We start from the raw sequence: 15,462 nt of genomic DNA, 5'->3' as shown, positions 1-15,462 counted from the left end.
TTAAAATTACTTTTAAAATAAGGGGTTTTTTGGGGATTTCCACATTTGACTCTTTTCTTTCCATGCTGGAAATCTAGCCATGAACATTGCTATTGTGACACCTCCAGAAGGCAGGAGCCTTCTAGCCTGGAAGCAAAGGGAACTACCAAGGAATGGCAGAAACAAGCTGGTTTAAGTTGTTTTTTTCTTTTTAAAAACTTCTTAAGGGTCTATTCCTCCTCACCCCAACAATATGAAGACAAAATAAGATCAGTCATGGCAGAGCCCAGATGGTTAGTTTCCAGATAATCCATGGGATGCTGCCGTCACCAAGTTAAAGCCATATACAGCCTCCCAAGCCACAGTGATTATTTGTGTGACCATAAAAGCTCAGGATTTCCCTGAGACCTTGTTGCTGCAGGTCTTGGCCAGCTGTCTCCAATACACATGAACTACGCTCCAAAAGCTGGGATGAAACAATAAACACTTTTCTCCCCACCCTCAATTTCTGGTGACCCTGATTCACTAGAACTGATATTACACAAATATGCAAATTCTAGGAAACTGCTGAATTTAGAACATCTGCTGAAAACAGATGTATGAAATTGAGGACATACTCATTCGCTCTGGAAACCTCATGTGTGAACTGTGATCATCCATCGAAGAAGAGAAGCCATTGCACGTAAGCAGGTGACTGTTCAGAAACTGGGCAGAACTCTAAACCAGTATTTTATCCCCAATAACTACTTGCAACAAGCCAGGTGGGAAGCACATACTTTAAAAAAGCTGAAAGAGCACCGTTCAGTTCAAAGTGCTGGGATATCTGAGCAGAGTATCAAACACAGAAAGGAAACAAAATCCATTTAAAAACAATTATCCAGAGTGCAGCATTTGCACAAATTCTGTTATCCAATTTGGAAAGCATACTAAAACCAAAGGGAAGAGCTGAGCTGTCTTCTCTTCCAGGTGCTTTGCAACAGCAGCTGAGGCACCCAGGGGACGCAGCAGCTTATGCTAAGAAGGGAAAGCCTTAGTCAAACAACATCTGTAATGTACATAAAGAAAAGCATAGATCCTTGGTAAAGTTATTCTTCATAGAGGTATCCTACCCCAAGGTTACCCCTGCGTTTAGCCAAGGCTACTAATTTCTGCAGGGAGATGTGGGATTGGCTTGGGGAATGTTGAGATCACCTCCATGTGAAATGGCTCAGAGATACCATTATAAGTAATTTTCAGGAGAAATACCTCTCTCAGCTTCCCCAGCACAGATGAAGGGACTCAAGGCAGTAGGGGGGAATGACACCAACGATGGTTTGAGATTGTGTCGGGGCGGGAGAGACAGAAGAAGGAGTTTTGCCTTCTTTTCTTCTGCTTTCTCTGAATTGGCCCACACACGCTTTAAATGGTCCAATAAAAAGATACAATTTCTTTACCTTTCCAGCTCTGGGACCCTGTGAGTTTTTGTTGTTCGGGTTCCCGTAAGGTTAAGTTCAGAGGATAAACTGACACGCTGGGCTATGGGAAAAAGCCAGTTTCTTCAAATAAAGCCACAACAGTGCAAAAGAGACCCTGCTGGGGCTTTTATTTGGGAAAACAAACAGAAATGGCACCAAGCTCTTCTGCTTTACGAACCAATTTAACTATAAAACCAATGTTCTCCCTCTCGGGGGTGAGGAGGGGAGAGAGACAGGACATGACAATAGTCCAAAACCTTTGGCAGGGGGGAAAGAAGATAGGACAAAAAAGGTTGTCTGTCCCCTTTTCTTTCTTGTCCATGGCTCCTTTTCTTAGCACACGTGTGTTCTTGTAAAAACGATTAGATTGCAATTTGTATAACATGGTGACCCCCAAATTCAGACATTTAACCCCTTTTCTCTGCAAAGAATGTCAAGAATGTCTTCTGTGTCTTTCTTTCCAACGGGAGGAGTAGGGGGGAATTCTCTCAAACTGTGATTTCTTGGGGGAAAAGAAAAAGAGGGAGGCAAGGAAAAGAAGCAGGGAATTCTCAAAGCCTCTCGCCTTTCGCCCCACTTGTGTGGGAACAGGCGGCTGTATTGCTCCCTTTCTGGACAGAGCTCTGCAGGTCTCCTTTAGTGGGGAGACAAAAAAAATGGAGAGTCCAAATCAAAACAAAGCCATCTGTTTAAATGAGCTACCGCTAGCCAGTGGCAGAGGGGGTTCCTCATTCACTCCTTCCATTCTTCTCTCTTGCCTCTGTTGATTCTCTCTCAACCCAGGGAAAAATAAAGATTGCTTTTGCTTTGGCTCAGAGGGATGAAACTGATTGATGCACTTGGAGTGTCCAGCCCCTACCCACACTCTGATTGTTCGGGGCCTTGTAAAGTTGTCATAAATATGCCTGAACAGGAGTGCAAAGGCCACAGCATGCCCTGGACATGCACACATCCAAAGGGCAGAAGCTGGCCTCATGCTCATCTGCAGTGAGACAGGGCCAAGACCGCCATGGGGAGGAAAGGATTTAGGATAAACACCTGTATGTTCTTCCTCTTACAAGAGCTTTACATTTAGGTTTAAAATATACCAAGCCCTCTTTAACAAAAGAAAGGCAGAAGATACCCAGCTTATGTGAGCGGGTTCAGACAGATGATGTCAAAAAAACCCCCAGAAATCAGTAAAGAACCACAAGGCCCCAAGCGGTTTTGAGAACACATGCATACCATGGGAAATATATTGCACAGACAAGACTGAAGCTATCCACTACAGCTAAGAGACAGAGCTCTGAACACCACAAAGTCTGCTAAAAGGAACAGTCATCCAAAAGATCACCACCTAGCTTGCTGCTGCAGGGAGCCTCTTTTCTCCAGCACTGGCTGAAGTAGTTGGCCATAGGCCTGGTGTCCTGCCTCCAACAATGCCCAAGATCTCAGAGCAAGGGAATCAAATCCTACAGTTGAGAGCTGCAGAACTGGGGTAGGAGTTTCCTTCTGGCCTTGTCAAGCAATTCATTCATGCCTGAACACAGGAGACCTGTCTGTATCTAGTCTTGCTGCTCAAGTCACAAGTGGGGTTGTCAGCTCCATAAAGAACCACCTGCTTTTCCCTTTGCCTAGATCTACATCCAAAATCTCCATTCTACCTACCTTACTGCAGAGGGCACGGTTCTCAAGGACCAAATCAGAAATCCAAAGACAGTCGTCTTTCCAAACTGATTTAATATCAACAGGCCAAGAAAGGGTTCACCTGAAGACTAGAATTACCCTATGACAGACCCCAGTCTGTCACCTCACCCACCTTTTTCCTTTGGATTTCAAGAAGAAGGTATGGCATTTGTGTTCCTGATTAACCAAAGGACATGTAAATGGGAATACCCAGAACTGATGCTTTAAAAAGAGTAACCAAAGCCAACTGTGGATGGGATAGGGAAACAGCACAGCAAAAAAACAAGCAGGAGAGCCTCGGGAAAAAGACAATGTACAGCCAACTGAGGAAGGGCAACTACCTGTGGATCGTCCCACTGCAGTGAGTGGAGGCAGTAGAAGGCACACATTTGCATTCACTTACCCGATGTAAGCACAGCCCAGAAAGCTGTTTAGCTCACGGTTGGACAAGTTTTGGATTGGTTATTGCGATTTAAAACTGTGTTCAGCCAAGACAGAGGTGCTGAGAAAAAAAAACAAGCCTGAAAGGAGTAGGGAGCCTCTTTCCCACAAAGCCTGGTAAGAGTTTTCTTGGCAAAAAAAAAGAAGATAATTGGCATGATGAATCTATAGAAAAGCAGGGCAGGAGAAGGGATTCTGCATCTACAGCATGGTATTTAGCATTTAAAAAAAACATTTAGCAAACTTTGTAACTAAGAACTAGACCTGCAGATTCTCATTTATCTACTTCCACACATAAAAATCTGAGCATGACAGGATGCAAAGCCAAGGACTGGATATAAACAGGAGAGCATCAGTAGTGACCAGCTAACCAGGGCATTCAGTGCGATATGGAGGTAACAGAGAAAGTCTGGAGGAAGAAAGACTTTCCCTTGGTTGAGGAGGATCAAGTTAGAGACCAGTGAAGTAAACTAGACATCCACAAGTCCATGGGTCCTGATGGGATGCACCCGTGAGTGCTGAGGGAGCTGGGAGAAGTCACTCCTGGGCCACTCTCCATCATCTTTGAAAGATCCTGGAGAACAGGCAAGGTGCCTGAGGACTGGAAGAAAGCCAGCGTCACTCCAATCTTCAAAAAGGGCAAGAAGGAAGACTCAGGAAACTACAGGCCAGTCAGCCTCACCTCCATCCTTGGAAAGACGATGGACCAGCTCATTCTGGACATTATCTCAAAGCATCTGGAGGAAAAGAATGTTATCAGAAGTAGTCAACATGGATTCACCAAGGGGAAATCATGCCTGACCAATCTGATAGCCTTCTACGATGGCACGACTGGATGGACAGATGAGGGGAGGGCAGTGGATGTTGCCTACCTTGACTTCAGCAAGGCTTTCGAAACTGTCTCCCACATCATCCTCAGAGGCAAGCTTAGGAAGTGTGGGTTAAATGAATGGACAGTGGGGTGGACTGAAAACTGGCTGATAGACAGAGCTCAGAGGGTTGTGATTACTGGCACAGAGTCTAGTTGGAGGTCTGTAACAAGTGGTGTTCCCCAGGGGTCAGTACTGGCTCCAGTCCTGTTCAATATATTCATCAATGACCTGAATGAATGAGTGTGCCCTCAGCAAGTTTGCTGATGACACAAAACTGGGAGGAGCAGCTGACACACTGGAAGGCTGCGCTGCCATTCAGCATGACCTGGACAGGCTGGAGAGTTGGGCAAGGAGGAACCTTATGAAATTCAACAAAGGCAAGTGTAGGGTACTGCACCTGGGGAGGAATAGCCCCATGCATCAGTAACAGGTTAGGGGCTGACCTGCTGGAAAGTAGGTCTAAGGAAAGGGACCTGGGAATCCTGGTGGACAACAGGATGACCATGAGCCAGCAATGTGCCCTTGTGGCCAAGAAGGCCAATGGCATCCTGGGGTGCATCAAGAAGAGTGTGGCAAGCAGGTCAAGGGAGGTTATTCTCCCCCTCTACCCTGCCCTGGTGATGCTGCATCTGGAGTAGTCTGTCCAGTTCTGGGCTCACTGGTTCAAGAAGGACAGGGAACTGCTGGAGAGGGTACAGCAAAGGGCTACAAAGACGATTATTAGGGGACTAGAACATCTTTCTTATGAGGAAAGGCTGAGGGACTTGGGTCTTTTTAGTCTGGAGAAGAGAAGACTGAGGGGGGATCTTCATAAATGCTTATAAATACCTAAGGGGTGGGTGCCAGGAGGATGGGGCCAGTCTTTTTTCAGCGGTGCCCAGTGACAGGACAAGACGTAACGGGCACAAACTTGGTCGCAGGAAATTCCATCTAAACATGAGGGTGGCAGAGCACTGGAACAAGCTGCCCAGAGAGGTTGTGGAGTCTCCTTCTCTGGAGTTATTCAAAACTCACCTGGATGCATTCCTGTGCAATCTGTTCTAGGTGAACCTGCTCTGGCCGGGGCGGGGGGGTTGGACTATATGATCTCCAGAAGTCCCTTCCGATCCCTATCTTTGTGTTTCTATATACTGCAACTGTCAAATTACACTTGCTGTTTCAGAACAGCACAGGGAGCCCAAGTTTTAAAGCTCTTCTTTGTTAACAATTACTCACATTCACTCACTCAACAGCTCTGAAGAGCCACCAAAGTAGATGCAGATCAACATATGCGGAAATTTGAAAGACAGCAACTAATTCTTGCCCACCCCACTGCACAGACAGATGTAACCTAGCAAGGGTCCCATGGAAACACATACCAGAGGTCAAGCAGCAGCAAGTTAGCAAACTTCAGCCAGCTGCTTATGATGGTAACACTCATGCTGGCTCCCAGAGAGAAAGAGCACAACGCAATAGCACAAGACACAAATACTGATTACTAACCTGCTCAGCAGCTGCCTGGCTACCCTGAAAGACTCCTCCCCATCCCTCTGCCGAGGGCACCAGCCACACACCTGAATCTCCCTTCTCCTCCACTCCCAAGCCACTCTCATGAATCCTCTACCTCCCACCTCCCCAAAACTTGCAGACATCAAAGGCACCTGCCTTGAACACCTGAAGAGCAGGGGGGCCTGACGGTCAAGAAATGCAACTCTGTATCTTCCCTTTCCATGCACTCTATTTTTTTTTTCCCCCTATCCCTTTGAAAAAGGTGGCAGAGATAAATGGAGAACAAAGAAACAAGAAAAAGCCACAGCTTTGGCCCACACCCTGCCTATTACTTAAGGGGGAAGGAACTCTTCCGAAAGAGGAGGAAAAAAATGTGCTCAGACACAATGGCTCAAAAGGCCAGGCTGCAAACCGGGCCACTTTGTACTGCTAACAAGGGAAACCTAATTACAGGAAGAGGGCAAAGAGGGACAGATAAAAGGGATACAAAATTTCAACATCTGTTGCCATAAAGGGATAAGAAGTGGGGAAACGCAAAGTGTCAGTTTGGTGTCAGTGACGGCGTAAAGCCACTTTCAAAGGGCTCAGGAGAGGTAGAAAATCCGAACAAGAAATTAGAGGGTTCTTAAAAAAAAAAAAAACACAAACCAAAAAAACCCACTCTGCCAAAAATGCTTTCAAAAGGGGGGAGGAGACGGACAAAGACTGGGTATTTAAAAGGTAGAGGATCTGGGGTGGCTTGAAGGGCATAGCTAACTTTGGCTCAGTTTTCACAACAGCACTCATGTCCTGTGTCGGTCATGTTGTGTCACAGGAAAGGACAATGTAGGACTTGTGCATTCAAAGTGTTTACAGCATGAGGACTACCACACCAGACAGATCACTGGTCCATTTCAAACATTGGGCTTGGCAGAATAGCTCCAAGGATTGCTGCAAAGTAACCTCTGGAGTACCCTACCTTATGGAGAAGCACCCTTGAGGCAGGGGCATTTGTCACCTAAAGACATGCAGACCACCACAATAGGCTGGGGAGCAACAGTTCTCCACAGGCAAATGACAAATGCTGGCCTTGGAGCTGTTCCCAGTGGTGCATTACCCTCATCTCCCAAGGAGTTTAAACTCCCAAAGGAGATAGGAGGTGGGAAGAGAAAGAAAGAGGAACAGGATCTGAAGAAAGTTTCCTTTTTCTTGCTTGCCATTAACCGGTTGTTCTGCTGAGCTATACACTAGCACTGGCAGATGAGACAGGAAGGTCTGAGCAGAGAAAGGCAAAAGGGAGTAGAAGTACCTGACCTGCAAGAGGGGCAGCTGCCATCATATCCCTCCCTGGCACAGAGGGGCAAGGGGACTTGCAAGAGGCCAAGGAGTCAGCACAGTCTGATACTTGATGCAAGGACACAGGTTAGTATCCAGTGGCCCATACTGCTAATCATTCTCCTTTCCTGTGCAAACTTCTAATCACTTAAGTTATTCACAGCCCCCCTCCACACACATACACACCTTGATCCTGAGTGGCAATAAGTGCACAGCAACTTCCCCACACCTAAAAACAGTCAGATGGCACAATGTAGCATCTGTGGCATGAGATACGTCCTCCAGAGGTGCAGCTAGCCAGCTTCAAAAGCTTAAGAAAAAAATCCTCCTTCATTACAGGAGAAAGGGCCAGGTGTAGCAGCAGCTGGAATTTCAGCTATCAGAGACAGTGTCTTGGCATTACGCAGTCATTCCCCTGCTTTAGACTCCCCTTGACAATTGCTTGTTGCTGCCTGTTGTGGCTTTGATCCAGCGCCATCATCTCAGCAGAGTCAGAAATGAAAGACAGTTGTGGGGGTGGGATGCAGCAAGAGGCATCTCCTTTCCCCACTAAAAATTTCCTCGCCGCCAAACCCAAGCAAGCCCTTTTCAAAGCCCAGAACATATTTCCAGGTGAAGACATTATCCCCTTCCTCTCGGAGGAATGAGAATAGCTGCCCCAGGGTCAGGGAACAGCGAAGGTCATAAATACGAAAACATACCATGACCAACAGCTACAAGCACCAGCCAAGGACTTATCTGGCCTGGAACTAAGAAGATCAGTACACAAAAGGTTATTTAAGCTTTAAATCCTTTTGTAGCATGTTCCAGCTCTCAGCTGTTGGGGAGAAAGACCACCTACCCCAAGGGAAGAGAATGCCACAGAAACTGCTGCAATGTTACTTACACACCCCCGCATGCAGAAAAAACCCAGCTAACTGAACTAAATGGTCTTGGACAGCACTAAACATCTAAGTGGTGCTAAGGATCCTGTAGTTTCAGAGAACACGCCTCAAGCATTGGTCTACCCTGGCTTATTTTCTTGACAGAGAAGTTGCCTGGATTCTGCTCTTAGAGATAATGTCCTTGCAATGTTCAGCCTCTGCGGGTCAGACTCTGGCCCTTTGTGGCCACAAGGAAGGGGTAAGCAGCAAACTCAGGGGACCTTGGCTCTGTCTGCCAGATGTTATCAGGACACACTGGGCACAGGAGGAGCTTTTCAGTCCTGGGTAGCTCTAAGATTGAGTTTCCATGCCACGCCCCCACTTCCAGAGTTTGACCAGGGAGACAACATGCACAAGCCTCAAAGGAAGAAATATCATTTCCCTACAAGATTGCTTCTGTCGACCACTGAAGCCTTTGAAAATTAATCCAAAGCTCTGCTGGGAAGAGGAACAGTTTATGGAGAAATCAAGACCTAGAAGGACAGCTCTGTACTCCCTCACTATGAATGATCACATCAAGCTTCACATGCTAGTTTCCTGGCTGTGCTCCCTACTTAGCCTCCTGCCCTGCATGTGCTGACGAGACTCCCAGCTCACACACAGGTTCCCAGAGAGGAAAAGACCCAGTGGCATGGTGCATTCCAGCTGTGACAGGTGAAGAGGGAAGAATAAGTTTGACACTCCAGCCATTGCAACAGAGGCCCAGTGGCCTAGGTTGCCTTGGCTTTTTTATTTGCCTGTCACTCAGGCTTTGACGTTATTGAAAGATCAAACTCCGTTGTGCCTGCTCATTACCTTAATCCTATTTTCTACACAGCTTTATTATCTCTTCAGGCTTCCTTGGGAAAGGCTGTCAGAGAGGCTGGGGCAGGGGGAGAGGGTTGCCTATCTCCTCCTGTCAGATGCCTCTATTCAAGAACAGCCAGAATACTTGATGAGCAGGGGTATCACAGCACAGCCTGCATCCTTCTGGGGTACTCCAAAGGCACCATTGGATTAGGTCACTGAGAAACATGCACCATGGCTGAATGCACTGGTACGCTATCTTTCCTGCTCTAGTTTGTCCTTTGTGGGATGCATCCTTTGCAAAGTCTTTATTTTTGTTACTTCAGAGAAAAACAAACTGGTTTATATTTGTATTTGTTGCAGTTGACTCAGACAATCTAAACTATCTAAACTATATATTAGAAAGCAATTGGCCTCAGACCAGCATCCACACCAATCCTCCTCTACCTCCTTTCCCCAAATACAGCTCTGCTGACACCCCTTCAGGTCCCTTCTGCCATTACCCCCATCTCTTCCCTCCAAGAGCCCACCAGCTCACCTCAATCCTGATGGCACTCCCTTGATAATCTGTGCTGCACCACTCCTACCCAGAGCATACCCGTCCTGGAAAGCTGAGCTGCTGTTCAATAATCCTGCCAAATATTTGCTATCTGTCCATCACTACACAAAGACCCCCAGGCTGAGAGTTTCAAATTTGTCAGCAGTTGAGTCTCACATCAGGATTTGAGCCCAACATTTCCCCCAGTTGCTAAGATCAGCACCTTCACCAAACAGGAACTACTCAATGGCCCCAAATCAGAGGCTACAGCAATTAACCTCCTCAATGCTTATTAAGACAGAGGGAAGACAACATGCCTAAGTCACTTCCGTAGATAACCTGTTGCCACTCCTCACCTCCCTGAGCTACCAGGAACACCAGCCAGGACAAGATGACCGTAGAGCCTGCGTTTGCCTCTGGCTTCTGAGCACCACAGACAAGTGGGTGAATGGGAGGATGCAGATCACCCTCCTCACCCCTCTGGCTCAGGGCAAAGCATCAACTGAGACAGAGGAAAAGGAAGGTGTAATGGGCGTATTCTGACTGGACATGGGTAATGGGAAGAAACCAGGATGGCTGTGCCATCAACTAGAAAAGCTGGGAAGAAAAGTTGAGCTGCTGTTCCCTACTGAACCAGAACCATCCCCCACATACACCTTTCTACACCAGTTTGTTCTATCTCCCACTCTGTCCCACATCTCATGTTTAAACATCCCTTGCCTACATGGACTAAAGGAATGATTTTTATGGCATCTCCGATATTGCATTTCTCATTGTTACTCACTTTTCTCATTAAGTCCCTCCCTGTAACCTGGAAGCTCACTCACCTCTCAAGGTCCCAGATTCTCAAAGGTGAGGTGTGTCCACAGCAGGCTGTCCCCGTCACAAATGAGCTGTTTAAAAAAAACAAGCAAACAAAAAAACCACTTACTAATCCTCATGTTCTGAATAATTAGCGCACGAGCAAGACAAAAAACAGGCTACAAGACAGACTTTGAATTCTGGTTCAAGGCTATTTCAGCATGTTCCACCGCATTTCACAAGGGGCAGGCAGCAGCAAAGGGAGAGGTGCTCCAGAGCTCTCAGTAGCTGAGTTTCCCAGATGCAGCAGGTCACAACTGCAGAGAATTGGCAGGACATAAAGCTGTATTTGCATATGCAAAAGGAAAACCTAAAACAGGAGCAGCTGTAAATTGCAATGACATTTTCAAAACAGTTAGCACAGTACTATGCACATTTCATATACAGTCAGTGCTGTAAGCTGCGGAAAGCCCCATGGAAAATTCCCTGTTACTTCCTACTTCATGTCTCGCTTCTGTTTGCTGGCAACTCCTGAGCACAATCATGAATTGGCTGCAGCATCACAGGCCTAACAAATCACAGAACAGAGGTCTCTGGTCCAGCCTGCTCAAAACAGGGCCAATTTCAAAGCTGGATCAGGTTGCCCTCCCCAGTGCTCAAGCACTTGCTATTAGAGGCAGCACAGCTCTCCTTGCAGCAATATTTGGCTCAGTTCACACTCTGCAGCAGGGTCCATTCTAAAGTCCTCTTTGGCAATGCTATGTCCCTGCTGTACATGCTGGCTCCAGAGGTTGCTTGACAGCCACTGACCTCAAACTAGTTGATAAGACAGGAACAAATACTTAAAATCAAGCAGCAGGAACACGGGTGCTGTGGCTCTCCACACCACACTGCTTGTTTTGTGCCAACTTCCTATCCTTAGTCCAAATAAGAGAAAGCAGCTCATACAAAGATTTCTAAGTAAGCTATAAATGACCTCTCACAAAGCCACATTTATTGCAGCTACCAAGAATAAAATGCCAAAACTATGTTTAAGTCACTGCAACAAGGATAGCATGAGTGCAGGAAATGAAGCCTGCTTTAAATAAAAGCCAACTCTATGCTTTGCCTTAACATCTTTTGCAGCATGACATGGGGCTGGCAGCTGAAAGAGGAAAGCAAAATAAAGAAACAATGTCATGTCTGTAAAAATAGCAGTTTTTATACATTTCTTTGATTGTCTACAACATTCTTCCTCTGGAAGTCAGAAGATGCCTCCAAGCCTCTACTGTATCAGGAAGGGAATCTTGCAGCGTCCTTGACTTCTGTGAGAAGCACTACTGATGCTATTACAAGGCACCCAGCAGCAAAGTGGTGAACATGCACTCAACTCAATCAAAGCCAGAGAAGAGCCATGTGGAAGCAGGGCCAGAACTCAGGACTCCTTCTACTCCTAGCTCTGTGGTTTAGCTGAGCAATTGGTTTTTCCAAATCATAAGGCCAAAGAAGCACTGCCAACACACTCTGCAAAAAAGGCAAACAGATAACATCAAGCCATCTGAAAGAGCTACAGGAAATCAAGGAAGAACTACAGCTCTCAAGCCTCTCTTTTCTTGCTGGCTTTATTCCTTCTAGGCAAGCTCACATACCTGGAGGTGGCCGTAAGTCCTGTGACCCTTAGCTGCCCTTCAGGGCTAGACAAGGCCTGTAGCACCAGAGCTATTTCAAAGTCCCACCAACCAGGCTGTCTTACATGTAAAATCCCAGGTTTACTGGTAGTCTACACTCAATTGGCCCAATGCACCTGTAGCACAGGGCGCTCTGCATAGGTGCTGCAGGGTGCACATGTTATTCTTGTCCATGGAAGTCCCTGACCAAAGTCTGAGAGTCTAAGGAAAAGCCAATTCCTGTTGCTGTACGGCAGCCATGAGGACTAATTAAGACACCGTGCAGCATTTCATATTTGGAAACAGGGTTTCTGCTGAACACCTGCCTTCTCTCCACCACCGTGCAGGACAAGAGGGAACATTTCTCTTTTGCCACTGTCTCCCATCTCAGAGGAAAACAAGCAAAAGACACCCACTCTGACAGCTCACCAGTCAAACCCCATGTCTGGAAAGCAGCACTTTGGTCAGGGAGTCCCTCAGCTACAAAGCTAGGTGTTGGGTTCTGTCCCTCCCTCCCCAAACATAATCCATTAATAACTACTAAAGCCAATTATCGTGGTTAGAAACATAATAGCAGTCAGGGAGTCAGTCAAGCAGGCAATTGGGTGCTTAAGTTTTTTCTTTTTGGGGACAAACTGACTCTGTCCCAGTAGAGAACGCCCTCACGCGGGAGACAGGCCCCTTTGTGCAGAAGGTATGCACAATGCTTTGATGGTTGCCACAGGTCTAAATTAGCATGGAGGCACACCAACAGGGAGAAAAAGGTGGGAGGAACAGCAAGGTCTAATCCCCGCTCATGCTGTCAGTTCTGGACTTCAGCTTTCCGTCCTCAGTTCTTACCCCCCACCCCTTCAAAAAACAAAAACGAGGAAAAAAAAAAGAAAAACGGAAAATAGCATTAGATGAAGAGATTTCTCTTTAGCATCGCATACAGGCCTCAGGGCCACAAACAAGTCTCTTCTGGGTAAAGCTGACTCCGTTCAGTCAACAGGAATTTTGTCTTGTACTTCAGCAGGATCAGGTTTGCAGGCCTTATCTTTAACAGGCTGGAGCCCATTAGCAAGCAGAGATAAGACTTCTCCCAGAAGAGCAGGGCACCCTCACTGCCTGGATTAGGAAGCTGCATTCACAAGACATGCACAAGAAGTGGTGCCAATGAGATATGGTGCCAATGAGAAATGGTCAAAGCTTGAGAGCAAACTGACCCGAAGTCTGGATTCCCAGAGGATGATACAGAGCCCCTCACCTTGAGTCTGGTCTGCAGGCATCTACCTTCAACCGCCAGGGAAGGTTAACTGGGAACCTCGCAGAGGTGACAGTTTCACTCCAAGCAAAAGGGCAACACAAGTCAGCTTTGGTAGGCCTAAAACAACATGCAAATTGGAGTAAGCATGTAAAGCTTGGCTCCAAAACTTCTGAAACATCATTCAGCAGAACTGAAGCCTTCTACCAGGCTTGCTTCTTTCAGTTTACCTTCAACAAGGCTTTTTGTCTTAGGAAGCACAGAGCACACACCAAAAACCTCTGACCTAGAGAACTGCAACCTCTTCACAACTGTTCTTGCCAGCTGCCCAAGAGAAACACCTCAAGCTGAGTTAGTAGCTTAGTGAGTGTCATTTATTTTGCCTACATTGCTTTCAGGAGTCAGAGAGACTGAGGAGAGACTAAATTGGGAAGAGGAGAGCACAAGATACCCTATATATATTACTGCAGGGATGACCTATCTCTCTGAAGTATATATGATACTACTGATGTACACAGACACTGACCAGATGCACCTACATGCTGCCTAAAACCTGCTATGTCCAAGCTTTAGATGGCCTTGGAGATGCAGAGTACCTTCCCCACTAAGCTTTCCTCTGCCCTGTGAAAGCTGCTGGGTACCATGACTACAAGCTCCCTCCAAAAGGCTCCTCTAATGTGAAAATGAGCACCATCGCAGGACTTCCATAACAGGGCATGTTGTCTTCACAGGGATCCCCCAGGAGATAAAAACAAGCAAGCCAACACAGCATTTTCACCTCTGCTGTACCAGGAAGGTGAGGATTTTGCAGGCATTTTCCAACTTATCCGATACTTTGATGTTCTCTTCCCCATTTGAAATTCCCTACTGAGAAGGAGGAGAGAAAAAAAATAGAATAAAAAGAGAAAACTGCTTCTCCTGAAGCCAGACCTTTGCTATGCTACAGAAGAGACATTTCATTAGAGATCATCCCCCCACAATAGAAGCTGGGCTAGGGGATGAAAGAGAACACACATCCTGGCAGTACTGTTGGAAGAAACACAAGAACTTCTCCCCATCTGACTGATTTGTGGTTGTTGAAGATCCCATGGCATTTCTGGCAACAGCAATAGTGCTCTGGCTACAGTCCAGCTGCAATGATCCCATGCCTGCTCCCAAGGTGCCAGCTACACAGTTTCACCCCACCTGTAGCATCCCTCTTTACCCCATCCTGGACAGAACATTGCCAGATGTGGGTGAACCAGAGGGAAAGAGGTACCTGCCCATCAGTCCTTTTGGAAAGATGCTGTTTGTCATGGGGCTTGGAAACAGTCTCAGCTGCAGAGATACAAATCCCATTGTACAGTACATACCTTCCTCACTGTCAACCCAGCCTTCAGAGCAGGCACTGCCTGAGCTGGGAATACTGCAATGCAAAGTCATTGAAGGAACCTGGGCGAAACAGGCCCTTTCCAATCTCTTCTCTCTAAACCTCCCCTGTGCCTCAGGCTTGCGCCCTTCCCTTGTACTGTAAACAGATTGCTTCTCAAGTACCTTTCTGCTTTTTTGGGATTTCAAATCCAGAATCTGCTTGACACGTGCAAGAGCCTGTTCCGTCCTCCTCATGTGCTCCCCTGCCCCCTGGAATTGGACATCATTGTTCCATTTTGGAGACTGTTATATATGGAGACTCATCAGACTGAGAAACAAAGAAGTTATTACTTGACAGAGTCCTGCAGCTGGGAATGTGGAAGATGGGGGGAGAGGAGGGGGAGCACCAAGGGAGACGGGGGGGCGGGGCTGGTAGCAGTGTTATGAAAGTTATCAACAGAAAGGACAGCTCAAAGATGGGAAACATCTTTTTCAAAAAGTCTCAAGTGTGATGAGAAAAGAAGAAGAGAAAGCAAGTCCAAAATGGAGAGCGGAGAAGAGAGAAAGCAGTTGGTGCTGGCAGTGCCACGGGTTAAACACACGGGTCTGTGGGTTTGTGTAGCCTTTGATTCAGCACTGACACGCTTTGGCAAGGGAGGCCACCGGAGCTGTCAAATCCTTCACCAACGTGCCCATCAATTGTATTCCGCTCTCCCCGACCCGCACTGGCATTTTAATTACTGTTGGGTAAACTAATTTGTACAAATGAAGGCAACTCTGCCTAATAGAATATGCAAGCTCTCTGACCTCTGACAGGCGACGACACAAGATACAAAGGAGGCAGAGGAAGGCTTTTTATCAGAGCCTTATTACTCTCTATTACTCCAATTAGTTAAGCTCCAGTGCTCCTAATTGGGGGAAAAAATTGCAATTAAATCAATTTTTGATGGGCTGAAAGTGGG

At 46.7% G+C, this 15,462-nt stretch overlaps 1 protein-coding gene across 1 annotated transcript in view; it reads right to left on the bottom strand.

Moving 5' to 3' along the window:
* The window catches only part of FBXW4 (F-box and WD repeat domain containing 4), a 63,329-nt gene that overhangs the window by 6,208 nt on the left and 41,659 nt on the right, over positions 1–15,462 (bottom strand). Inside the window, 1 exon segment of the mRNA XM_059821215.1 lies at positions 10,288–10,353. Within this exon segment, the coding sequence (XP_059677198.1) occupies positions 10,288–10,353 (66 nt within the window).

The sequence above is a fragment of the Gavia stellata genome, chromosome 9 (genome assembly GCF_030936135.1).
Source record: "Gavia stellata isolate bGavSte3 chromosome 9, bGavSte3.hap2, whole genome shotgun sequence".
In the NCBI taxonomy this organism is placed as follows: domain Eukaryota; kingdom Metazoa; phylum Chordata; class Aves; order Gaviiformes; family Gaviidae; genus Gavia; species Gavia stellata.
This window is presented reverse-complemented; position numbering and strand designations above follow the sequence as displayed.